This window comes from Oryzias latipes, chromosome 13, assembly GCF_002234675.1.
Source record: "Oryzias latipes chromosome 13, ASM223467v1".
Classification (NCBI taxonomy): Eukaryota; Metazoa; Chordata; class Actinopteri; order Beloniformes; family Adrianichthyidae; genus Oryzias; species Oryzias latipes.
In genome coordinates this window covers 19,272,147-19,299,564 of record NC_019871.2, presented here as the reverse complement: position 1 = coordinate 19,299,564, position 27,418 = coordinate 19,272,147, and the positions used below count along the sequence as shown (strand labels likewise).

The window sequence follows — 27,418 nt, the reverse complement described above, 5'->3', positions numbered from 1 at the left end:
TACCTCGCCTTTGCTCCTGCTCCTACACCTGGCTGTGGATCCTGCCTCTGGCTCATCTCTGGCTCGTCTCTGCTCTGTACCTGACCGAGTACCTCGTCTCTGCTCCTGCTCCTACACCTGGCTGTGGTTCCTGTCTCCGGCTCGACTCGCGCCTTTGACTGTCCCCACAACCACGGCTGGATGAAGCTCGTCTGCTGGACTTTTATATATGTAGTTGTAGATTTAGATAAGTTAATTCTTCTCTAAGATTTCTGGTAAATCGCCTGTCCGTCCTGGGGGAGGATCCCTCCTTCATGTGGGCACCCCTGAGGTTTCTTCGTTTTTTCCGGAATCCGGTTTTTTTGGGAGTTTTTCCTTACCGCGAAGGGGGGTCTAAGGGCAGGGATGCCAGTATAGCTTAGTCAGTTTGTTAGTTCATTTTAGTATTTTTCTATTGAACTCTTTGTATTCGTGATCCTTTTGATTTCATGTTTTACTTCGAAGCCCATCGAGACGACTGTTGTTGTGATTTTGGGCTATACAAATAAAATTGAATTGAATTGAATTGAATACAAAAAAATTGGAAATCCTGTCTCGACATTTGGGTTTGAGATCATTCAAAGATTCTCCCGGTACCGGGAGGTTCACTCCCGCACCGAGAGCCGTCTCTGCACGACGGCCGCCTCCGCTGTGTTTCTGTCTCAGTTTGAAGGCTCACTGTTCCGCGTTAAGCTGTAAGGGGAAAATAGAAAAAATTAGGGGGCCTTTTTTTTAATCATTGTTTCTATGAAAATAAGAAAAATATCTCAAGGGTATGTCTGAATTCCTTCTCTACTCACTACATATAGCACTATATAGTACGTTTGCCATTTTGTAGTGCTGTCCGAATATACAATTCCAAATGTTGTCTTTTGAATAGGAGGGTAAATCCAGAGAATGATTGCTTCACCTCTGTGTCTTTTAAGGGTAAAGCTGTGGTGGATTACATTGTCACTCCGCACACTGGTTTAAGCGAGTGTGTTGAATTTAAAGTTCTCACCCCTCTGGAGCTGATAAAAAGCAACGAGTCTGATCTGATGAACCTCATTGATGACAGAAGTAAACTCCCTGATCATTCAGTGCTCTATTTGCGTCTTAAAACTATTGAAACAAATTTTTCAAATAATATGCAAGTTGGTTTACAAAATAAAAAGCCAATCAGAGAACTGCGTGTTCACTTTCTGGAGTCAGAAGTCTGTTGTCTCTATGTGAAATTGGTCTTCAGCTGAGGGAAGGTAGACAAACACAGGAAAATCTGAACCATTGCTATGGCTGGTTTTGTAATGTTTTGTATAAAGAATTGGATAAAAATAGACCAAAACAGAAATATAAAAGCAATAAAGGAATATGTAAAAGAAATCAACCTTACAGGAACAATGAACTGCAGAGTCTATGGGAAAAACTGTGTTTATCAGAGAAAAAGTATTTAAAATGCAAAGAAATGGTTCTGAAAAGAGAGCTTCTTTCTGTGTTTAAAAACTGTCAGAGTCATTTTGATAAGAAGTTAAAATTATTTAAAAGACGTTTCAGGAGGGGTAAAGCTCTTCAACTACAACTGCATTTGCAAAATAATAAATCACAGTTATTTTGGAGGGAAATAAATAAACTTGGACCTAAAAGTAGAAGAACGGTTCCACATGAGATTCTAACAGACTCTGGAGAATCTGTTTTTCTAACAGAGCAAGTGTTAAACAAGTGGGAGTCAGATTATAAGAACTTGTTTACCTGTAATAGTAGTTCCCACTTGTTTGATGACCAGTTTTTTCTGAATATGTGCAAATCCAAAACACTGCTTGAAGACAATAGTTTTAAAATTTCTCTGAACTACTCTGACAAAATAAATCAAGATATTACAATTGAGGAAGTTCTAAAAGTCATTGAGAAAACTAAACTTCATAAAGCTGCTGGTGTGGATGAACTATCAAACGTGGTTCTTAAGTGTCCCAAATTGTTAACTACTTTACATTGTCTCTTTAGATTCTGTTTTAAGAATGGCTTTATACCATCTATTTGGTATAAATCGATCATCAAGCTGATTCCAAAATCCCCTCAAGCAGACCCAAGAGTCCCTCTGAATTATAGAGGCATTAGCCTTCTGAGTACCGTGTATAAAGTGTTTTCTAGTATTCTAAATAATCGGTTATCTGAATACCTAGAAACAAACAAAGTCCTTGTAGAGGAGCAGAATGGATTCAGGAGAAATAGAGCATGTATTGACAATATTTATGTTCTGTCCTCGGTGGTGAGAGCTAGACTGCAAGAAAGTAAAAGTACCTTTGTTTGTTTTGTGGATTTAAAAAAAGCATTTGACTCGATAGACAGAGATCTTCTTGAATATAAATTACTTATGTATGGTATTAATGGTCAATTTTATAAAGCAATTAAAGCTCTGTATAAGGCTCCATTAGCCTGTGTACAGGTGAATGACCTAAAAACAGGATGGTTTTCCACACCATTTCGAATTAAACAAGGAGATGTTCTTTCACCAACTCTTTTTTCTATCTACGTCAATGATTTAGCTCAAGAAATTAAGAAAACTAACTTGGGTCTTGATATCAATAATTGGAACTTGAGCATATTACTTTATGCTGATGATATTATTTTGATAGCGGATGAGGAAATAAAATTACAAGGAATGTTAAATACAATGAATGACTGGTGTAACAAATGGAGACTCACTATCAAAAGTGATAAAACACATATCGTTCATTTTAGAAAGCCTTTAGTACCTCAAAGTCATTTTCTGTTTTATTTTAGTAAAACTACTCTCATGTTTACTGATACCTATAAATATCTTGGTTTTGTTTTTCATAAAAATATGATGTTCTCAGAAGGGAAGCAGTTGTTATCAGATTCTGCTGGGAGGGCACTTGGCGCAGTGATAAATAAGATGAAGGTCTGTCCTGAGTTGAGTTTTGACACGTTTAGTAAATTGTAGGATGCCATGGTGGGATCTGTGTTATTTTATTCTGCAGGAGTCTGGGGTTATGAAGACACTCCTGAGTGTGATAAGGTTCAATACAGGGCAATGAGATATTTTCTGGGTGTACACAGGTTCACCACTAAAGCCGCCATTGAGGGGGACATGGGGTGGGAACCTTGTGTGATCAAACAAAGAGCAGAAGTTCTCAGATTATGGAACCGGCTGGTGACTTTACCTGCAGAGAGATTTGCACGTAAAATATTTGATTGGGATAGAGCTCATATTTATCCCTGGTGTAATGATGTATTTAACATTCTGTCCTCTGTAAATCTACAATCATTATTTTTTAATTGTTTGAAACGTAAGAGAGATAATGTTAAGGAAACTTTAGTTGGTTATTATGAAAAAGACTGGAAAATGAAACTGCTTCAAAAACCAAAATTACGAACTTATTTGCAAATTAAGGACACATTTTCTGCTGAGCCATATGTTATATATAACTTAAAAAGAGGACAAAGATCCTTATGTGCTCAACTGAGAGCAGGAGTGCTCCCCCTACAGGTGGAAGTAGGGCGTTTTAAAGGCATTCCTGAGGAGGAAAGACTGTGAGGTCTGTGAGCTGCAAGTGGTGGAGGATGAATTTCATTTTTTGTTTTATTGTCCTTTGTATGAGAAACAGAGACTTTGTATGTATGACGTTATAGAAAAGAAATGTCCTGATTTGTTTTGGTTATCTGAAAACAAAATTTTACGTTGGCTCTTTGAAAATGAAATCTTTTGTTTGTCAAATTTTGTGTCAAAGGCATGGACAATAAGAATGGACACTATTTATTATGTTAGACTCTGATTAGGGGGGTTATTGGTTATTGGATTCTTTTTTTTTTTTGTGATGGGGATGTATCTTTATGTATTGTGTATTTTGTTTTTTCAGTGTCATATGAGCCCGTGTGGGCTGGGCACATTAGTGCATGACACTTAAATAAATCAAATCAATCAAAATCCAAAATCGAGTGCCCTAGAAATTTCCCAGAAGTCTCTGCGAAGAACCATTGTGTAACGATGCTCACTGGATTGGTAAATGTAGACCACAATGGTCTGCGTTTGGACAATTTTAGCAACAAAAAAAGTGTTTACATGTCATTTTTAATAACCAACCATTAAAATTTTCATCTTCAGAACACAATGGATTTATAAATAATCGTTTTAAAATGCTATTAAATGTTACTTTTCGCTGACGTCATATTTGCTGTTTAAATGGGGGAAAAAAGTAGTGAGCATGGTATCCAAATTGCTTTTAAAATCAAGGGGGACTACATAGTACCACACTCGTTTGTTAGTAGTTAGAAAAGAATTTGGGCATAGCCTAAATTCAGGAGGCCCGATTCCCTGAAAACATCATGTGCCCATAGCTGATTCCCCGATTGGTAGATGCGACATGGTGACCTATCCTTGAACTCTGGCTGAGCCCGCTGCTAAAATACTGCTCCAGAACCTTGGATTGCGCTTGTAGCATTGACTTAACATCGAAACTGGCCGCCACTGCAAGTATTTTAGCGCAATATATGAACAATTATCAACAATACAATTATCAACAATACAACCTTTGAACTATCATTCAAAGCTTGTATTTGTTTCTGACTCTACTTTTTTGTTGGAGGTGAGTGATTCCGGATAAACAGGCGGACAGAAAGCCGATCAGTTATGATCGCTCTTTTAACGTGAGAGGAAAACATCAAACAATAACCTGAGTCATTCTCCATCCACTAGTGTAGGTGTTAGTGTAAGGGTTTCTTGTTTGTTAAAAAAAGACATTCCTGAGTTAATAAGCTGCAAGTTTATTCAGAAAAACAAAAGTATGAATACGCAACAGAGCGGGGAGCATTCCTGAAATAGCAGCTGCAGAATGGAGGTCAGTGTGTGTGTGTGTGGGGGGGGGTTGACTTGACTAAAATGATTACAAAAACTGTTAACTGGAGTTGGTTCTCTTTCTTCAAACTTCTTGGAGAAAAAGTGAAACTTCTGCACTGATAGAGTCCAGCTGATGACTTTTTTACGATATGCTTCAATGGAATCAACCTGGATGATTGACAGTCTACAGACTTGACGAGAGGGAGTTCACCACTGAAGGTGTGCTCAGGTGGGCAGCTTGCTCCTTGACAGCGCATGCTCATCCTATCTGTCCAGTTTCAGGTCAGATTAAAGTGTTTTTCCTGGTTTATATTGATGGGTCAAAAGTCGAGACAAAAAAATTAAAAATCAGTTTTAATGTGGAGTTTTTTATGTCATTATTTACTTAAAACTCACTTTTGTTGATCCAGTATTAATCAAAGCACAGTCATCAGTTTTTGTGGAATTTTTACATCTATCATCTACACTGGCCAAAAATATAAACGCAACACTTTTGTTATTGCTCCCATTTTTTATGGTATGAACTCAAAGATGTGAAACATTTTCCACATACACAAAATAACCAGTTCTCTGAAATATTGTTCACAAATCTGTCTAAATCTGTGATAGTGAGCACTTCTCCTTTGCCAAGACAATCCATCCCACCTCGCAGGTGTGCCATATCAAGATGCTGATTAGACAGCATGATTATTGCACAGGTGTGCCTTAGACTGGCCACAAGAAAAGGCCACTCTGAAATCGTGTTTTGTTTTATTGAGGGGGTCAGGGGACTCAGACAACCAGTCAGTATCTGGTGTGACCACCATTTGCCTCATGAATGCAACACATATCCTTCGCATAGAGTTGATCAGGTTGTCTATTGTGGCCTGTGGAACGTTGGTCCACTCTTCTTCAATGGCTGTGCGAAGTTGCTGGATATTGGCAGGAACTGAAACACGCTGTCGTATACGCCGATCCAGAGCATCCCAAACATGCTCAATGGGTGACATGTCCGGTGAGTCTGCTGGCCATGCAAGAACTGGGATGTTTTCAGCTACCAAGAATTGTGTACAGATCATTGCAACATGGGGCCATGCATTATCATGCTGCAACATGAGGTGATGTTGTTGGATGTACGGCACAACAATGGGCCCCAGGATCTCGTCACGGTATCTCTGTGCCTTCAAAATGCCTTCAATGAAATGCACCTGTGTTCGTCGCCCATAACATACGCCTGCCCATACCATAACCCCACCGCCACCATGGGCTACTTGATCCACAACATTGACATCAGAAAACCGCTCACCCACACTGTCTGCCATCTGCCCTGAACAGTGTAAACCGGGATTCATCCGTGAAGAGAACACCTCTCCAACGTGCCAGACGCCATCGCATGTGAGCATTTGCTCGCTCAAGTCGGTTACGACGACGAACTGGAGTGAGGTCGAGACCACGATGAGGACGAGGAGCATGCAGATGACCTTCCCTGAGACGGTTTCTGACAGTTGTGCAGAAATTCTGTGGTTATGCAAACCGATTGTTTCAGCAGCTGTCCGAGTGGCTGGTCTCAGACGATCTTGGAGGTGGACATGCTGGATGTGGAGGTCTTGGGCTGGTATGGTTACACGACGTCTGGGGTTGTGAGGCCAGTTGGATGTGCTGCAAAATTCTCTGAAACGCCTCTGGAGACGGCTTATGGTGGAGAAATGGACATTCAATTCCCTAGCAACAGCTCTGGTGGACATTCCTGCTTTCAGCATACCAATTGCACGCTCCCTCAAAACTTGCGACATCTGTGGCATTGTGCTGTGTGATACAACTGAAGATTTCAGAGTGGCCTTTTCTTGTGGCCAGTCTAAGGCACACCTGTGCAATAATCATGCTGTCTAATCAGCATCTTGATATGGTATACCTGCGAGGTGGGATGGATTGTCTTGGCAAAGGAGAAGTGCTCACTATCACAGATTTAGACTGTTTTTTTGTGATATAAATATTGAAACACTTGATCATTTGTTTTTTGAATGTATGTATGTGTCGCGCCTTCAGCGCAAGGTTCTGGGAAACCAGCACGAGTTCCACCGTTAGAAAGGATGAACGCAAAATATGTTGGTGTCAAAAGAATCTTTAATATATACCAGTGGTGACTACCACGAGAAAAAAAGCTAAAAAATTCTAAAAGTCCCAAAAGCATAAAATGGCCAGGTAAAAGGAGCAAAATCGATTAAAAAAAACACGCCTATAAAAACACAAGAGTCCATCTGGGTAGTTCATGCATAGTAAAGAAAAAATAGGAAGTCCTTCAATTTAAAGCAGTGGATGAGCAGCAGTCCACGAAGGGGGTCCCGATTTATACTTTTCTGCTCCAGCAGTGGCCCCCTTCCTGCACGCCACTGGAATGGGGAGAAGGAAACTCAGCTGCAGTTCAACCAGGCCAGACAGTAGCCACGTTCGTGCTCACAAAACCAGTTACGTTCCTTTAAAGTCTGCTCCTGCTGCAGCGATCCTCCCCTGTGTCGGTCTCGGCACCTGCTCGTCTGGTGGTGCTGCTCCTGTTCGTCCCTCTGCTGCTTCCCCTCGCGCCCAGCTCAGTCAACTGTTCTCCTCTTTATAGACTCCTGTGTGCTTCAGGTGCGGCTCATCAGCAGGTGTCATGCATCACCAATCAGTCCATGCAAGAGTTCATGCAAAGAATCAAGGAATCCACTACAAAGTCATGCAACACAGAAACCCTCATAAATATTCAATAAAAACATGTGATAAGCCACCCGACATATGTTTACAGTTTTTGGTGCTCTTCAATGTTTCCCTTTCCCAGGGCCGGCCCTGGTCTTCTGGGGGCCCTAAGCGAAATTTAATTTGTGGGCCCTCCAACTGATCAGGAGCACCAAAAAAAACGCAACTGTTGTTGTAATATAAATGAGATCTCTCTATTAATACATTTGTGAATTATTGTTGCTGCCGAAGAATTGAATACAGTAAATTGCCTGCATGTTGGATGCACATTTAGTGGTGCAGAACAAATTTTAAATGCAAAGAAATAAATATGAATGACAAATGTATATAGATATATAGATCTATATTTTTTAATGTAACATTAGGCACTCAACAAATTACATTCACAAAACTCCAACTTATTAAAAACAGCAACTTAATACCAAATTATATAACGATAAAACAATCCAACATAAAGAACACAACAGCTCAATGAGGGGGATTTTGGAAAGTCATAGGCTGCCTTTACACTGCATGGTTCAAGTGACCCAATTCCGATTTTTTCCTCTCACGTGGCACAGATCGGATATGATCGGTGAATGTGTAAGCAGGACAAAGGCGCATGGATTCCGTTTTTCTCAGATCGGATACAGGCCTCTCTCATATGTGGAAATAAATCGGAAACGAATCGGATACGTGCATTTGCGTGTGCCATGTAAGCAGACAAATCGGATATTCCCCAGTAAATGCGAGTCGTACGTCAGTGACGTCAATTCAGGACACCACCAACTGAGATCACATGACTTATTAACCCTTGTGCCATCTTAGAAGACCCCACCCTTACACTGACGTGTTCTCCCTACCATGACAAAGGTGGATAAAGATGGAAAGATTTCATGTAATCCATGAACACCATTGAAGATCACAAATCATTGAAGAAAAAAGGTTCAGAGTACTGTCTAGTGGGTCTAGAAGACCCAACTCCCTATGTTAAAATGCCTAGGATAGCACGAGGGTTAAGGTGCTTTTGTGCGCTGATGTTGCTGTCAGCGTGTTACCTTTCAGCCTCAGGCTTCAGACCGTAGTTGGAAACTGCTGTCATGTCCGGTCCGGACGCAAACGGTAACTAATGAAGCGGGACACCGTTGCTAGAACAGGCTAGAAGCTGTTTATTTCTTTGGGGGGCGTGTATGATGGGGACCGTGTGTGTGTGTTAGCGCGCGCGTGCTTGCGTGTGTGTGTGTGTAAGGAGAGACAGTGAGTGTGAGCGCGGAGCGGGGGACTGTCAGAGAACCGTAAATTAAAAATAAGGTGTCTCCCCCAAAAGTTTTGGAGTCTTTCTTAGCCCACTCTGGAGGCTGAGGGTTCAGAACGGAAAGTGAACCCCGAGAAATCTCCTGTGCGTTTCTGACTACGGTTGGAAAAGAGAAGTCATCGCGCAGGAAAGGTTCAACACTTGGATCAAACTGTTAGTACAGCACGTCTGCAAACACTTCCTCATTCAAAACTCAGAGAGAGCCTAGCAACCCTCCCTTTTACTCCCCCGTGCATCCCCTCTGGAGCGCCCAAGGCAACGCCTCCTTCCGTCGCAGCTTTGCCTCCATGACAACCGCAATCACAAAAGTCTGATGGAGGTCCGCGGAATGCGGAAATACTGCTACGTAGTCCTCAGAATGTCTACGTTTGATAGTTTCAGCATTGTATAGTGTAAAAGCAAAAATCAGATACGGGTCACTTTTAAAAGATGATGTAAGCGGGTCGTCAAAAAAATCGGATATAGTCAGAAAATCGGATATGAGCATCAAGACCTGCAGTGTAAAGGCGGCCATAGTCTTTCTCAGTCTGAAAAGGACCTCTTTGCACCAAATCCATTCTTACTGGATCAGAGACTGTGGTTGGCCATCATTCATCTGGACCAACTGGATTTGAGGTGGTAGGTGGAATTTTGGATCCACTAGGCTCCTCTTCCATACACGCCTCTCTTGGAGCCTCTGGAACATAAGATACAGAACTTCAATAAAAGCAAACAGTGAAAAGTAAAACAGTCAAATGTTTTCCCTTTCAACGGTAGATGTGGTGACAGGAGTTTCTTCTGGAGCTAAAAAACAAAAATTATTATTATAAAATAATCAATGATAAAACTAATAAAATACCTAAAGCAGAATACTACTCCAACTACTATTCTACAACTCCATCGTAGAATACTACTAATAGTTTAGTGGCTCATTTAAATCTGTGTGCAGGTTTTTCACAAATTCATGATCTTTTTATATATTTATGAGAGATTTATTGTTTGATTGTATATTTGTATGAGGTCATATTTATTAATTTAATTATGAACAACTTGGGACTCCATACTCCTCAGCTGCTGTTTATGAACATAAGGGGATATGCAGACACTGTTTTTTTTATTACTTTACATGCTATAAAATTATCTTAGATGACATATTCAGTGATGACAAGAACATCTTGGGATGTGGACGCTGCATCACCTCCAATACTTTTGGAGAGCAGAAGAAACTGTTGGCTAAGACGGAACTGAGCAAAAACATCATTATTATGTAAAACCAAAACTGCAAAATACAAATAAGAAAAAAATGTACCCATTTATAAATAATAAATGTGAACAATAATTTGAGTATAAATGGAAATATAAGCATTTATACACGTCTTTATCAATTATTTTACGTTCATGATTTTTAAATTAGTACACTTATTTTGTTTATCATTTATAAATGAGAACATTTATTTCCTATGTATTTGGCAGTTTTGATTCTCCATATTTTATGCCAATGCAAGATTTTAAGACACATTCAATATTGAATAAGTCAGACTACCTGACCTGCTATAATAAATGGCTGTTTTTTTACTGACATAACCGGAAAATGCAGAACGCACTAAATAATATGCTAAATATGTGTTAGCAAAACAATGAAACAATACGATAACGTGAGTTATTTAAACATTTATCAGCCACCATACTATCATCATTATTTACTTTTCTCTGCTCTCAGCCGTTTTAGAAGGTCATGTCTGACCTCATCTTGGAAACTTGGGTATCAGAATTATTTTCGAGTTTTCCATTGGAAATAACGACAAACAGGGTCGTTTTATGTCCAATCTTTACCTCGGATCGATTAGTTTTTCACGTAAATTGCGCAGCTGCACAGAAATACTGGACAATGTAAAAAAGACGGCCCCAACATCCTCCAAACTTACCTTGTGATTGGTGTTGAAGTTCTTCATCTTTTTTCAGCTCCTGATGATAAAGTATCTTTGGCATGAAGTTCTCTTGTTGTCGCTTTGATCAGTGTGACAAAATGTGCTCGTTTTTTTCTTTTTCCCAACTTTATTGAAACAAAATGTGCTCGTAACTGTACAGTGTGCCAGGCTCAGATGCAATTATGTTGACCGATCGTTGCTAAGAGGGGCGTAACGTCCTTATTGGGGGGGGGGGGGGGGGGGGGGGGTGTCACAAAAGTGCAGGCAACTTTATTTTGCACAACATTCACAGCGCACGTTGGTACGGAAATTCTATGAAATGGGTTGCCAGATTTGGGTCCTTCTTTGTTTTATTTTTTTTCGCTACCTCGGGGCCCTGGTAGTGACGGGGGCCCTACGCGGCTGCGTAATTCGCGTATAGGGAGGGCCGGCCATGCCCTTTCCCCTTTCCTATTTCCTATTTCTATTCAATTACAAAAGCACATTATATTATTTGGAGTAGTTTCTGGTGATAATCTATTTGATTTGACATTCAATACCTTATTAGTATCTGGGAAATTTTTCATTCACAAGTGCAAATTCTTAAAAACCAAACCATTATTCAATACATTTCTTAAAGAAATACGTTTATATTTTAAATCTCTGACATTGATGAAAAACAAAAATGCAATAAAACTGTGTATTTTCATTGAAGATCACATGCTGTATCACAATCCATAGTATTGTAAACTACAATTCTATATATTTTGTTTTATTTTTTTATTTTATTGTTTCTCTCTCTTTTTTGTGTGTTGTTATTATGTGTATGTTTAAAGTTCAAATTAAAAAAGGGAAACCCTGCAGCCAATCAGAATTCAGTATAAATGCAGACCATTTTTACAAAAAGAAAAAAAAAAATCTGCAAGGTTCTTTTATTTTCTCATCCTGAGGACAAATCATGTGATGCATGAAAATGACAACAATCCCACAAATCTCGTTTCTTTTTGCGTAATTATATTTTCTTTGGTTAAACGAGCTGACGGCTTCTGCCTCTACAAAAAATGAATCTCTGCGTAAGATTTGTTTATTTTCACATTTCCAAATATCTAGTAACCCTAATTTGTTAAAGTAGTTTAGTAGTTGTTTATTCGTGTTTTCGAGTGAAATCAACACGGAAACGCCCCGAGCGGAAGACGCGTGCCGGCTGTAACCATGGTAACGGTTTGTTGAACAAGCTAACGCTGCGTGGAAGGAGGTATGTTCCGGTTTATGTCTGATTCAAACTTTTTGTTAAGATAACATCAAATAGAAACTGTCATATCATGAGTAAAAAGAGTTTTTTTTCCACCTTTTATTTCTATGTTATGTAGGATTCTAGTTAGCTTTTTATGTTAAATGCTAATTGATTATATTTAGTTTGTAGCTAATGCATCCTAAGACTTAATCTAAAATATTTTAGTTTCAGAATAACTTCTAAAATTAAGTTCCAGATTTCAGTTTTCTGAGCTGCCCTACAGGAAGCCCTTGGGCTTTCTGATGACTGCTTTCATTTTTATTTTTCTCTTTATGTTTTAACTCTGTTCTTTGTTTCCATAAAAGTGAGATTCAAGTTTAAATCCATTTAAAAAAAAGGCAAAACAAAATCTAGTTTAAAAAGTTTATCCATTCCTGCTCTTTATTTATTTTCTTTCATCTTATTTTATTAGAAAAAACTCAACTCATAATCAACGATTGTTTTATAAAGAACATTAAAAAAAGGAGTTGGACACAGAGAAAAAGGCAGATTGTTTTACATGAAGGAGAAGAGCGTGTTGTCATTTATGAGGTTGCATTTTCATCTTTTCTTTCTGCCTGGACGACAGCGAGCGTGGAACCGTTTCGATAATGGACCGCACTCTCCAGAGCCATGAAGGTCTCAGTCCAGTAAATGTTGCTGGAACTCTGCACCAGTCTGAGCGTTTCAGAGCAGAATGCAAAGAGCTGATCAAGGAGACCAAACAAATCTGCAAACGCATGCAAGAGGACGAGAACCAACAGTTTGGTGAGTCAGAAAACACGTCAGACTGTCCACTGCATGTGGCTGGATGGTGACATTCTGTATCTGCTGCTCAGATCAGAAGCTCAGAAGAATCCAGTTCCTGAAGAAGGAGCTGGAGTTAAAGCTGGATGAAGTTAACTTGGAAATCGATGACCTGGTAGTTTTGCAGAGCAGAGTGACCAAGGCTCTGGATGCCTGCAAAGAACCTCTGGAGGTCACTGACCTTTGTATGAAGGAGCGGTAAGGAGGAGCAAAGGAAACCCAAACCAATGAATGAACGTTTATTATAGGTTTAATTAAAAGGGATCTGGCATATATATATTTACATCTTCATTACAATCATACAACAAACACCCATGTGGATCCACGCATGGAAAAATGTATTGGTACTTCTCTGTAAAATGAAAGGAACCCATATTCAAAGATTTAAACTGACAAAAGTAACAATAAATAAAAATAACTACAACAAAATTGACCAATTAAAGTTTTTCCCTGCTTTTGAATTTTTATTTAAAAGAATAAAATCAAATTAATGAAACACATGAAAAAAAATCCTTTTACAGTGATAACACTGATTTACAGTAGTCAGTGATTGTCTAAGATGATTTTTTTTCACCTGTCAACAGGTATTATGGTCCATTCCTCTTTACATGTCTGATATCATGCAGATAATATGTCTATAATAAAACAATACAGACAAGAAACAAATAAGTACATTCAAATAAAGCACTGAAAAGAGTGGTTAGAAAACAGGATGTGAGGGAGTTAGAATTAATCCTGTCAAAAGTTATCACAGTGGGTGAAAAAAAAACATTCCAATAAAAAAGTTAAAATCAATCCAAAAATTAAAAAAACAGAGATCTTAAAAAAAATATGGTTACATTGTTTTGTATTCAAAAAAACTTCACTGCTGTTATATTTGTCTTAAAATGTGTCAGGCCTTAATTTAGCAGCTGTGCCATAGTATTTTTACGCTTTAATTTAATCTTGAGTCATTCTTTCTACATTTTTGTTTTAATCTTTGATTTAAATAAAAGCATTTCAGTATGTGTTTTAATATTTTTAAGAAGTAGAAGATAAAAATTATATAGATGCACTGCAATGATGGAGAGCAGTTAGGTTAACTCAAACTATGAGCTGGTAACTTGGATTTGTTAAATAGATTTAGTTTGTTTTTATTGCAGACTGAAACGACCCAACTCTGAGAGGTTTCATGATGAGGTGGATGGTGAGCTGCTGAAGGAGAGTGAAGGTCTGAAGAGAGTGGAGTCTCTTCTGCAGCGTGTGACGGAGCAGATCTCTGAGCAGCTCCGGTAAATCCTGAGAGTAAAATCATTTTGTGCTGAATTTCATTCAAATACTCATTGGAGTTACACTGGTTCTGTTCTGTTCAAATCCAGACTGAACCGATCTGCAAAATATGGCATAGAGAAGGACCTGAAGGAGAAATCTGAGGCTCAGAACGTCGACAACTTCTGCACATTAATGGCCACCCTTTCTATGAGTCACCGCCACAGACCCAAAACCCACTCCACACCAGAACCAAGGTGACCACTCTCAGTTTTCCCCAGGGGGTCTTGATGTACTTCAGTGTTTGAAGGAGTTAGGCTTTTTTAGGGAAACTCTGCGTCCTGTTCTTGATAAGGAGGTTCTGGAGTCTTTCTGAGCAGGGCTGAAAGGTTCTCTTCAAGCTTTCTGCAAATAACCATTAAGTTTAGACATTTAAAAACGTAGTCGCTTGTTTATGTTCCTCAGCTCAGTGCTGACCCTGGATCAGTGGGAGAACATCTCATACGCCAACATGGCCAAGGCGGAGCAGCAGAAGACCAACTCCAGGTCTCTTCAGGTTCTGGTCCAGTCTGTGCTGGACCAAACAGCTGCTGACATGCAAAAACAGGTCCAGGCCACGACAACTGCAATCCAGCTAAACGTTCAGAAAATGAAGAATGCTAAAAACCAGATGGAGGATGAACTGGTCAAGGTACAGAGTTTATACGTAGCAAATCTATAGTGAAGATGTTGACTCTGATTTCTTTCTCCAATGGGAGAAATCTAACCTTCATCCTGAAGGAGGATCAGAGCCATCAGGGGTTACAAATGGTCAAAAAAGTCTATTAAAATTGAAATAAATGATCAAAATGGTGCAAAGGTGGAGTGGTCGGCCTCTGTTCGGAAGAGCGTGGGTTCAGTTCCAGCCCTGTCCACCCAAGTGTCAAAATCCCTTTGGGCAAGACACTGACCCCACCTTGCTCCCGGTAGTAATGGATGGTGCCAGCGTTTGGTAGCAGAGTGTGAATGTTTCTGGGTGAATGGGACTGTGAATGCAAAGCGCTTTGAGCCATCCGAGAAGATAGCAAAGCTCTGTATAAATACAGTGATGGACAAAATTGTTGGTACCCCTCAATTAAAGAAAGAAAGTCCACAATGCTCACTGAAATGACTTGAAACGTTCAAAAGTAACAAGTACATTAAAATTCTTTGACAATTAAATAATCAAAATCAGCCATTACTTTTGAGTTGTTGATTAACAGAATTATTAAAAAAAAAACTAATGAAATAGGGCTGGACAAAAATGATGGTACCTCCATAAAAGACTGAGAACTAATTGTCCAGGGGGTCATGATGAGCTCAGGTATGTCCTTTAATTGACATCACAGCTGTTTTCAAACCCATAATCAGTCAGTCTGCCTATTTAAAGAGAGACAAATAGTCACATTGCTGTTTGGTGAAACGGTGTGTACCACACTGAATATGGACAACAGAAAGTGAAAGAGAGAATTGTACCAGGACATTAGAAACAAAATTATAGACAAACATTGTAAAGGTAAAGGCTATAAAACCATCTCTAAGCAGCTTCAAGCTCCTGTGACGACAGCGGCACATATTATTCAGAAGTTTAAGACCCACGGGACAGAAAAATTGGGAGAAGTACCATTTGCCAGAATGTTGAAGGATTAATTCTTGTTTGTTTTTTTTGAGCGGTTGGGAATTTTTTTTGCAGTTTTATTTTCAATTCAAATGTATTTAACAAATTCTTGTTGGTACTTTGCAAAACACAGCAGTTGGTGGTCAGTAACTCTTTTAGATAAGATTAGATTTTTGTGCTCCATATAGGTTTTCACTACAATAAAACAGGTTTTTAAGCAGTTTTCAGCCCTGAATAAATCTAAAACTGCCACATGACAAAACAACTTTCCATTAAAGATTTTACATGTTTATAATAAAAGGAGGAGAAAGCCATTTACAGGCTAGTACTAGAACCATAGTAATGTTTATGTCTGTACGTGTAATTCTATGTATTTTAGTTGAATGTTCTAAATTCTTGGTGTCAAACTCGCTCTATTTCTAGATTCAGTCAGAGATCAGCAGCCAGAGGAAAACCAGAGAAGATCTTCGAGTTGCTGTTGCAGAGAATGAGGAGTTTTTGAGTTTGACTCAGGCGAGGCTGGCTTTGCGCCATGAGAGGCCCGGAAAAGAGCAGTGGCGAGATCCAGCCCAGCGTAAACTCCTCGCCGATGTCCAGAAGATCACAGAGCACATCAAGCAGTAAGGCTGGCTGAGAGTTTTCCTTAAGCAGAACCTACAGATGAGTGACTCCAGAATGGAGATGTTAGCATGCACCTTAAATGTTCTGTTTCTTCCCTTCATGCTGTCAGACTGCAACAGGAAGTAGACCGCTCCGAGGATGAGGAGAGGCGTCTGCTTAACTGGAAGCTGAGGCTGCAGGAAAGCATCGACAGCAAAGCTAACTGTCTGTACATTGATGAGGTTGTGTGCATGCAGCGCAGGGAGGCAGTGATCATACAAAACTTCTGAACAGAACTTTCATTCATTCATTCTTTTTCTAACCGGTTGTTCCCTTTCTGGGTCACGGGGCTGCTGGAGCCTATCCTGCCACTTGTGGGCGAAGGCAGGGGACATCCTGTACAGGTCGCCAGTCTGTCGCAGGGCCACATATCACACATCCATGCACACTCTCACTCCTAGGGGCCATTTCGAGTAATCAATTAACCTACATAGCGTGTTTTTGGATGGTGGGAGGAAGCCAAAACATGCAAACTCCACACAGAAAGGTCCCCCATTGAACCGGGGGCCTTCTTGCATTGAGGCAAGAGCGCCAACCACTACGCCACCATGCAGCCGTGAAAAGAACATTATTTAAAAAAAAAAACATCATCATTTTATTTGACAGATTTTTATTTTACTACTGAGTGAATCAAACTTCTGTAGTTGTTCACCTTTCTGCATGTCCCCCCAGGGGGTCGCCATAACGAATCAGCTTCCACTGTGTCCCACATTTGGTTTGGCAGAGATTTTTACGCCGGATGCCCTTCCTGACACAACCCTGTATTGTATCCCTGTATTTTGATTTTTTTATATATTCAAATCGTTGGGAATTAAGAGCTAATAAAAAAAAACAGTTTGAAAAAGCTCTGTTTGGACGTAGAATCTGCGATGGAAGGGCTTAAGTATCCCTGCTCTGCTCCATTCTGATGCAAATATGCATCAAACCACTTCTGCTCCCTACTTAATTTAGCATCAACTTGTAAGCAAAAACACACTCTAGGTGATTTTTATTTTTTTTTCCTAGCTGGAAATAAATACAGGCATCGAGGGGTTAAAGCTGGAGGCAGCAGATCCACTTGGAGTTCTTCTTTAACTCTTTCTGCCTTTAAGGAGCACATTAGTTTGACATCTCACCTGCAAACACACAGAGCAAAAACTTCTTAGCAATAGAAAGGCTTGACACTAAGAGGTTCATGCTAGATTTACCTCATGCCAGTGCAGCGTTCTGACAGGTAAGGCCAGGAGACAATGAGGGCAGGTGCTGATCTGATCTGGATCTTCTCTGTCATCCTGAGAACCATGGCTGTGGGAGTTTGAGGAAGCTGCTGCCTCGGCCGCACGTTTCCAGGAGAAATAATAATCCTTCTCTTCCACCTTTTCTTTTTCATAATCCTTTACGGTTCCTGAGAAACGCTTCAGCTTAGGAAAGGCACAAGCACAGGAATTAGCCTCCATATTTACTCCATAAATGTTATGTTTGAAAAAGTGTAAACCTGCTCTGCTTTAGATCAAATAAACTAACAGCTAAGAAGTCTATGACATAAAGAAATACTGCTGGATCAACAACACCCAGAACTGATGCTCGGATATGCAAACCTCCAGTACTCTTCATAACAAAAACACTAATTTGAAACATTAATGTGAGGTTCTGGACACAGTTCATTCTTCTCTCTGTGACGACAAACGTCTTCAAAGTTTCCCTAACATCAAACACAAATTTGTCCTGAAAAATAATCCTGGATTCAAGTTTAAACCTCGGCTCCACAAACCCAGGTTTTTTATTTAAACTTTGGAGATTTCTATTTAAGATGATGATGATGATTGTGGCTATAGAAGACAGATTTACAGTTTCCACTTTGATGAAATGATTCTGTTTTTCATTTCTTAAATTGGCTTTCATCCAATGTTCTCACACCACCTAGAGGACTATCAGGGTCTTTCGAATGTGTCTGATTGTTCGCTTGATTTTATTTTGTTCCTTTACTTCAAAAAGATTTTAAACATTGAGGACAAATAGGTGACCCCCGAAACTGTGACGTTAAAACAAATAGAGAAAACACCTCATGTTCTTCTGTGTCTTCAGCTGAAAATGAGCTCATCCCTCTGCAAAAGTCCCCTGTTCCTCCATCTGTAGAGAGAAGGAAATAAGTTCTTTCCTGGAGGAGCAGTGGTTGGGCTTGGTGCTGCTTAAGGTCTTCTTCTAACCTGTGTCTTGCACATCACTGGCAGCTGGGCGGTTCCCTCTGGTCGAGCATGTGAAGCTGTGATCCTGCAGGTCTCTCAGTTTGACGTAGCAGCTGCAGTCGCTGCAGAGCTCCGTGCGACTCCCACAGACCAGAAGGTGCTCGTCCAGCTCCCTGAAGCAGACCTCCAGCTCGCAGATTGGACAGCTCTGCAGCCGTTCGAGGCATTCGTCAGACTGAAAGACAAAAAACAGACATGAAATCCACCTGGAACTAAGAACTTACACCTGAGTTATAATGTGACATCAGGTGAAGGAAATCGTAGTAATGAGTCCCCTCAAAGCCCACCACAGAAAAACTTAGATTTCTTTTTGTCTGAGCTGACATCTGTCTTAACTGCATAACTAGGATGAGCTCCATGAACCTGCTTATGATGAAGTCGGTAAAAGATGATGGACCTTTAGTGCTTGGACATGAAATCAGTCAAAAGCTGTAACAGTTAGAGCTTCAGTCAGAAAATTATTTTTTTTTGTTTTTTTTTCTTTAAATACCAACTGTGATAAACATATTTTTTTTGGTGTTTTGAACATGTTCTTGTGGCATTTTCTCTGTGAATGGAGGACATATGTTAGGATAATTAAGTTCGAAATAGCATTTCTGAGTACCGGTATTCCTTTGTTTAAATTGCTGTGAATCCGGAACAGATGAAAAAATGCAGTTAAAAAAAAACGTGTAATTGTCACATAAAAAAAGACACAGAGTGGGTAACAAGCTCATTGCTCCACTCAATTCTGATGCTTCCACTTCCAGATAATTGGATCCATGTACGTCTTTGTTTTCTTCGTCTGAGCTGGAATCTGGCTCAAAACTGTACAGCTTGATAGCTCCAATATTGCTCACCATTTTTGTTGCAGTAGTAATGTTAGGTTGGGGGTGTGAGGGGCTGTAAGCTAGCGGGAGAGGGTGGCCGAATCGAAAATTCTTCCTCTATGCCTCCGGCTGCCCCCTATCCCTCCGATTTTAGGGGCATTTGGTGGGATAGTGGTGTCTGAAATAGTAGATTTTTTGAATGGGAAACCTTCGCGGCCGCGACGGTAATTCTCGTCACGCTGTGCCACGGAGGAAAATGCATTTCTTCACGGGGTTGTGCTCAATGACTTCATGAATCCACTGTGTTCTGAAGATAAAATTTTTTAAATTTTATTTAAACAATTAATTTAAATAAATTTTATTTGCAAAAATTGTTCAAAAGCAATGCATTGTGGTCTATATTCGCCAATCTAGTGAACATGGATGCACATTGGTTTTTCGGCAAACAACGCAGGTTTTTTTTTTTTTTATTTTGGCGAAAAAATATTTCCCCCATGAAGTCCCTATGTTCTTCAGACCAGTGTGTGCTACTGGTTCAGAGAACCAAATGCAGGTTCTGGGAGGACTGCACGTTTGCAGTGTTGGCTTCTAATCTCTGGAATAAACTGCCCCCAGCTATTAGAGAGGCTACCTTCTTGGAGAGTTTTAAAGCTAGACTGTTCCTCCACAACCATGCCCTAGCATCTGCTTAACGGACCTTTTATTATATTCTTAATTCATGTGTAACCTTTGTGCTATCCTAGCCACTATAATATTTGGAGTTGGGTCATCTAGACCCACTAGACAGTGCGCTGAACCTTTTTTCTTCAATGATTTGTGATCTTCACTGGTGTCCATGGATTACATGAAATCTTTCCACCTTTATCCACCTTTGTCATGGTCGGGAGAACACGCCAATGTAAGGGTGGGGTCATCTAAGATAGCACAAGGGTTAATAGTTTTTATCCTTTTTTATGTTTTATCATTGTATTAATTATTGGTTTGACATTGTGTTCAGCCCTTTGGGCCTCATTGGATGGTGGTGGAAGGTTCTCAATAAATGAAATGAAATAAATAACCCTTCTGTTTACCTTTAAAACCATCTGCATCTTGGGGTTTCTTGAAAGGCACTTATTAAATAAAATGCGTTATAATTATTATTATTTGGCTGGGTGTAGGACTGGTGCACAGGAAACCTGGGTTCCCTTCCCAGGGGTGCAATGAGCTAAATCCAGTGTGGGACTCTTTACGCTGCTGCCTGTCTGGGTCTCTCTGTGCCTTGAAAATACAGGGTTGTGTCAGAAAGGGTATAACCACCTGTGCGAATCACTGAAAGCTGATTTGCTGTGGTGACCCCTTACGGGATAAGCCGAAAGGTGAACAACATTATTATTATTATTATTTCAGTTAAAGTGAAAGTATGAGAATGATATATAAAAAAGAAGACAGCCAGAATCACAAACACTACAATTCTGTTAAAGGGTGGTGAGTAAAGGGACCTTGATGCTCAAAGTGTTCTTTTAGACGACGCTTGCTTCTACAGGAAGGACTGGAGGACCAACTTTCAGCTTCGGTCCACAGAAATGAACATCCAGGCTAAACACAAACTAGTTTTTGACTAAAGAAATAACAAACAAAAAAACTCTGGAGAACCTGAAGGTGAAAAGAATAAAAAACACATGTAACCTGATGAAAGCGGCATTAAAATACTCCTTTAGCTTTAACAACAAAAATACAGAAAGCTGATGTATCTGTGAGAAAACATGGGGAAACTCAGAGTGTGATTTGAACAAATCCAACAGGAAAACGTTGATCAGTAATTTCAATTAAACTATCATCTTGCAAAAGAGAAATTCATCCCTCATGGGAGGTCAAAGGAAAACCAAGTTACCAGTCACCGATCACTAAATAACCCAAACAAACAAAGTAAATGGATAAAACCATAAAAAAATAATTGATCCATTAATCAAAAATGATCCATTCAAGATTTATTAAAATGGAGATCGGTGAATGGCCCTCCAGCAGGAAAAAAAAAAAGATTTAGTTTGTAAACAAACAATGCTGTGAATTTCTCATAATCTCACTGCTTTCTACAGTTTTCTCAGCAAATCTGTTTCAAAACAAGAGTAACAGAAACATACAGTGTAGTGTATTACTCTGAGAGTATCAGCTTTATTTCATAAAATAAATGCGTTACTGTACTACAAATTACTTTTGTAATGCGTTACTTCCAACATAATTGCTGAAAACTTTCATTTGTGGGGGTAAGGTGATCCCTCAGCCCCCACAGGCGTCTTTGGAGGAGCCAGGTCGTGCAGGTGACTCACCTGATGCTCTGACAGGTGGCGCCGCTCCATCTTCGTGCGGCACTTGGAGCATTTTACCTTTAAACAATTTCACAACAAACAATTGTAACAGACGGCATGATGGTGTGTGACGCACGTGCCGGTGAACGAGCGCGCGCGCACCTGTGCGTGTTGTTCATCCTTGTGTCGGGCCAACTGATCCCTGGGGACCGGTTCGGCGCAGTCGGGACACAGGCACAGGAACCGGCGGCAGTGGCTCTCGTGCAGAGCGAAGTTGGGCTCGGCAACGTCCCTGTGGCTTTCAAAATAAAAGTCCGGCAGTGACAGTTAGGAAAGTGCGCCCCTGCTCGGCGCTGCAGGTCACAGCAAAAGATCACAGTGACTGTTATCGATCGATCGATCACTCTGATCTATGACAGGGGTCGGCAACCTTTACCACTCAGAGAGCCATCTGATCTGGACCAATTTCCCTCCGACATAAACAGGGAGCGGAGCCGCAACACCCTTGCACGCTCACATTCACAGCTATGGACAATTTGGATTGACCAATTAACCTATGAAGCATGTTTTTGGACGGCCGGAGTCCCCGGAGAACATGCAAACTCCACACAGGAAGGTTGTTCTGTTTCAGGTCCCCTAGCGGGGATTTGAACCAGGGGCCTTGGTGTGAGGCAAGAGCGCCAACCACTGCGCCACAAAATGTCTACATAAGATTTTTTCTAAAACCTAAAACTCAGCCCGTTAGTTGTTTTTAAAAAAAATCAATTTTATAAACCTTCCCTGTTTACTGCTTTCCGACAGTAGTCGTCAGACGACCCGGAGAGGTTCTGCATGATGAGGATTTATACACTTCTCATTCAACATGTACTGTCTTTTAGAAGAACTTTCCGTCCCATAACCAACAGACTCTGGTCCGCGTTCACAGCCGCAGACACGCCCCCTACGCGCGTCCACGCTGCTCTCTTCCTCCTTCCCGGTCACACATGTTAAAGGCACCACGACAATCTTGACCATAATAGTTATTTTACAAAACCACAGAGAGCCGCAGCACAGGGAGGAAAGTCCCGATCTATGATCATCAGTATCGATGTTAATCCAACCTGATTTACGTAAACACATATCAAACCTAATACATCTGATCATGTTGATCGTTTCGACTTTAGAAATAAACTCGTGCAAATATTAACTTAACCTTACCAATGTCCGCACGTGCGCGTCGCTTCCTCCTCCCTGTTTTCCATTAATTTAAATGTTTGTTTGAAGAAGCTGAAAAGGCAGCAGAGATATTTTCCCACTTTAGCTAAACAGAAAGTGAAATGATTTTATAAATACTCTATACTTTGTAGATGTCGATAGGTTCCTTGTGTCTCGTGGCCTTTTTGGTGCATTGTGGGACTTGTTGTAAATTATGACTACAACGAAAAGACGTAAAAGAGAAATTTAGTCCACTTATTAAAAACATTTTTTTTGCTACTTATTGAAGCAAACATTTGGAACAAAGGCTCTAATAGCCTATGTGAAAGTAGAAAATAGTAAATGAATGAAATGCCTATCAGATTCTGTGATGAAATTTAAAATCCAAATTTTGAAAACAAACCAAAAATTAACCATTGATTCAACCATTCATTCAAAATTTATGAAAAAACAAATCTAAAAAAGTAACAGAAAAACAATGTTGTCAAACTCGTCTGTTTATGCCAGTGTTTATTTTATTTATTTTTCTTCAGTTTGTCAATGTTAAGGAGTGTCTTGTTAAACACTTATTGTTCAGGAATGCATAGGCTATGCGTTATGTAAGGGTCTGTGCTGCTTTTAACAAACAGAATGTTTGGTTGTGCGTCTTTGTTTCCAGATTTATCTTTTATTTATAATTCAATAGTTTCATTTACAGTTTTTCTCTTTTAATCTCATTCCCCATGTTTCAAGTTACTGTAAAATGACAATTTTCAATCTACTTTTTCCCAAAAGGAAGAAAAAGAACTTTATTTCAAAAGCTGCTGTTAACAAAATTAAACATTTTTTTTATTTGATGTATTTCTCTGTATTCATATTCTTTAATGAGTCAGCATTAGATTTGATGAAAGCTCTTCAAATAGTTTAATAAAGACTAAATATTTTGAGTCAAAGTAAAGGACATACTTCTTTAATTTGTAGGATAATTTTTCAGCCAAACCTGAAACTGTACTCGTAACTCATCTTCTTGAAAATTAGGATGAAAAATGTAATTTAATTTAATTTTCTGAATTTGCACTGAAAAAATGATTAAAAACTCTATAAATAGATGTTAAAAGCGGAGCAACTATATTAAAACAAAACACAACAGCAGTGGGATTATATTTGCTTCTTTCCACATCTTTTAAAGCAATTAGTCAAGATCTATTTGACAAATGTAATATATAATGGATTCAGTGCATCATGTACTACATTTAACTTCTTTTTCTTGGTTAGTTGGCAGATCTTCATAGAGGAACCTTTTTTTTTCCCTCATCCGATCCTGGCTGTTCTGCTTCTCATTGGAGGGCATTTGTTTATGACACAGTTTGTTCCTGGATGTGTTGATGCTGGCTGGGCTGTGCAGTGAGAGGTGGACGCTCCACTGGGTTGAAGTGATGCAGGAACATCATGGAACATCATGTCAGCACAGAGACTGAACCGTTGCGTTTATTCAAACATCAAACAGCGACCAACAGGGAGGAGGAGGAGACAGCAGCGGAAGTGAGACTGATTTGTTTGTGGAATTTTATCCATTTTTATCAATCAGAATCTGATGGATAGAAACATGCACTTACTTCAACAACACCTGAGGAAGCTCTCCAAATGTTTAAAAAAAAAAAAAAAAACTCATTATCACAACAGATTCTTTCTTCCAAAGTAAAGTATTTTACCTGTCACCCTATAAAAATCTATGACTCTCCTTTAATAGGTTCACTTTACTGAACAGAATGTTCTGTAATAAGGGGTTTAGTGATGAATATGAGCTCCAACATCTTGATTGTTGAGTTCTCGCTTCTTCAATGATGTTAATTCTTCTGTTTCCGAGAGAAAGGATTGGTTCATTCTGCGGCGCCACGTTTTCCTCTGTGATTCCAGGGAATAAAAACCGTTCCTCCTCCATATTTTCAGAGTTTGGAGGATCTTATGCGTCTTTGAAGGAGCAGACAATCCTGAAGATCCTCTGTTCGGTGCCGCACTGTGATGTTGTTTTTCAAAATAGGACAAATCTTAAAAACCTTACAAACATTCAAAGATGCAGGCAGACAACACAACAGTCAGAACAGGAACCATTGCCTTCTGCAGCCACAAGAGGGCAGCACTGGAACACAAGTCCATCCCAAAAAACCCAAAGGGCACAGCTGGCATGAAATAGGAAAGTTTTTCTAATTTTAGACATTTAAATTTCATTTTTATTCAATGCTTTAAAGAAAATTAAACAACTAAGAATCCTGCTCATGATTATGAATATATTTTAAATATAAAAATAGATTTTAACACAAATCTAAACTTACAAATATATAAATAATGAAATACCAAATGAATGATCATCCATGCTTCTGTAATCAAACTGGTGTATAAATGACCATCCTGACTAAATGCATGACAGCAGTCACTGGTGGAGTCTGAACGGGACACAGTTTTGCTTCCAGGGGCTTTGTAGGACATTGCAGAGAAGGATCCAGAAGTGACAGTAAACTTTTGGACGCCAGCATGAAAACTGAGGGTCATCAAGTGCAGCAGAATTCACCAGACAGAGCATTTACTGGCAGGATTCATGGGAGAATCCTTCGGACAATGGAAAACTCGGGAAAACTCGTCAAACTGGGAAACGCTGCCGATCACCCTGCAGGAACACAAAAATATCAAACCCAAGTCCTCACCGATCACAGTGATTTGGAGATGAATCCCGTCATGCATAAATGTTTGTACCTGTAGTGCTCTGGAGCGTGTTTGTCAGTCAGCAGCTGCAAGTAGATTGACTGAGATCGTCTCTTCATACACCAGTTCTGAAAACAAGGACACAACTCAGACGGAAAAGACCAAAAACCACCGTCACAGAAACATCACAGAAAATGATTCAGTCCTCGACCGAAAGACCAGACCAGATTGGTTTCTACATTCACAGTTAGACTGAAAACATTCCTCTTTGGACAGGCTTATTATCAGACTAGTTAGTATTCAGAGATTATTTAATTTAATGTCAATCTGTTTAAATTAAACTTAATAACAATAACTATTTGTTTTAAAGGCTGCTAGAAGTTGAAGCTGGGGTAACTATGGTGCTCTGGGGTTCTGTCCTCTTTTCTCATCTACTTCTACCCTTTCTCTCCTCTATTTTTGATCATAATTCATCATTTAGTTCTCCATGCCTCTGTTTGGTACAGTGCGATTCATGTATTGTCCCTCTTTCCCTCTCCCCTCCTGGGGAGTGGGAGTGCTTCCAGACTCCAGTTGGCTCATCCGTGCTCCTGTTCCTGACCGAGTACCTCGCCTTTGCTCCTGCTCCTACACCTGGCTGTGGATCCTGTCTCCGGCTCATCTCTGGCTCTTCTCTGCTCTGTACCTGACTGTGTACCGATCTCTGCTCTGTTCCTGATCGTTTACCTCGTCTCTGCTTCTGCTCTTACACCTGGCTGTGGTTCCTGTCTCCGGCTCGACTCGCGCCTTTGACTATCCCCACAACCACAGCTGGATGAAGCTCGTCTGCTGGACTTTTACATATGTAGTTGTAGATTTAGATAAGTTAATTCTTCTCTAAGAGTTCTGGTAAATCGCCTGTCCGTCCTGGGGGAGGATCCCTCCTTCATCTGGGCACCCCTGAGGTTTCTTCGTTTTTTTCCGGAATCCGGTTTTTTAGGAGATTTTCCTTACCGCGAAGGGGGGTCTAAGGGCAGGGATGCCAGTATAGTTTAGTCAGTTTGTTAGTTCATTTTAGTATTTTCCTATTGAACTCTTTGTATTCATGATCCTTTTGAGTTCATGTTTTACTTCGAAGCCCATCGAGACGACTGTTGTTGTGATTTTGGGCTATACAAATAAAATTGAATTGAATTGAATTGAATTTCACAATTCTTGTTTCTAACTGCACCTTTGAGTATAAAAACGTTACCCCCACCGCATACTCACACCTAGTATTCTGTAAAAATAAGTTTTTGGCACACATGCTATGAAAGACAACAAAATATGTTTATGAAGATGCACACTCTTTTCAAATGTTGCATTGGTGTTCTGCCTGAGCAATATAGCTGCAAAGCATTTTGGGAATCTCTGACAGATCTGTGAATCTTTCATTTCCCTGAAGGTGAATGCCTCTGTACATGTTTTTCCTCTGTCCTTCCCTTTCATCTGAAGATGTCTTCAACTCCAGACACAAGATTAAACACATGATCATAAAGAACTCCAAAAACGGATGCAATCGGCCTTGATCCTCAAGAGGTCTCTATGTGAGTGTGTTCTCTGGTTTTAGCTGAAATCCGAGCTCAAATAAGCGACAGAATCTGCATCAAACTGAGCTCAAATGTGTCGGATGTCTAAACAAAAGCATGTTGACGTATCCCTGCGTGCTTGGTCATTCATTGGCGGAAGTTTATTAAAACACGGTACATTGATCAATACGTTTAAAATCCCTGGTGTCAGAAAAAAAAAAGTTAGATTATTAATAAGTGACTTGTCTGTTGGCCTGCTGTGAACTTTCAGGGGATTGACTGTATTCAATTCAGTGGAAGTTGGAAAAAGCCTT

General features: G+C 39.9%; 3 protein-coding genes across 4 annotated transcripts in view; 1 reads left to right on the top strand and 2 right to left on the bottom strand.

Moving 5' to 3' along the window:
• The first annotated feature begins 11,752 nt into the window (after positions 1 to 11,752).
• Positions 11,753 to 16,605, top strand: LOC101161072 (tektin-1). The gene is made up of 8 exons (XM_011482670.3): positions 11,753 to 11,996; positions 12,604 to 12,782; positions 12,854 to 13,019; positions 13,964 to 14,092; positions 14,180 to 14,326; positions 14,535 to 14,760; positions 16,129 to 16,325; positions 16,436 to 16,605. Exons 2-8 carry the CDS (start codon positions 12,626 to 12,628, stop codon positions 16,593 to 16,595), a joined length of 1,182 nt encoding a protein of 393 aa, XP_011480972.1. The 5' UTR covers positions 11,753 to 11,996; positions 12,604 to 12,625; the 3' UTR covers positions 16,596 to 16,605.
• A 353-nt stretch (positions 16,606 to 16,958) lies between these two features.
• On the bottom strand, positions 16,959 to 23,037 carry xaf1 (XIAP associated factor 1). The gene is made up of 7 exons (XM_023961578.1): positions 22,882 to 23,037; positions 21,847 to 21,982; positions 21,706 to 21,762; positions 18,552 to 18,765; positions 18,407 to 18,474; positions 17,553 to 17,765; positions 16,959 to 17,480 (listed from the first exon to the last, which is right to left on the bottom strand). Exons 1-7 carry the CDS (start codon positions 22,923 to 22,925, stop codon positions 17,436 to 17,438), a joined length of 777 nt encoding a protein of 258 aa, XP_023817346.1. The 5' UTR covers positions 22,926 to 23,037; the 3' UTR covers positions 16,959 to 17,435.
• A 1,272-nt stretch (positions 23,038 to 24,309) lies between these two features.
• Positions 24,310 to 27,418, bottom strand: part of ecel1 (endothelin converting enzyme like 1) — a 55,569-nt gene continuing 52,460 nt past the window's right edge. For both annotated transcript variants that reach the window (XM_023961543.1, XM_023961545.1), the window contains exons 17-18: positions 25,609 to 25,685; positions 24,310 to 25,522 (exon numbers count right to left, since the gene is read on the bottom strand). In XM_023961543.1, the coding sequence (XP_023817311.1) occupies positions 25,423 to 25,522; positions 25,609 to 25,685 (177 nt within the window). In that variant the 3' untranslated portion in view covers positions 24,310 to 25,422. The remainder of the gene's footprint in view (positions 25,523 to 25,608; positions 25,686 to 27,418) is intronic.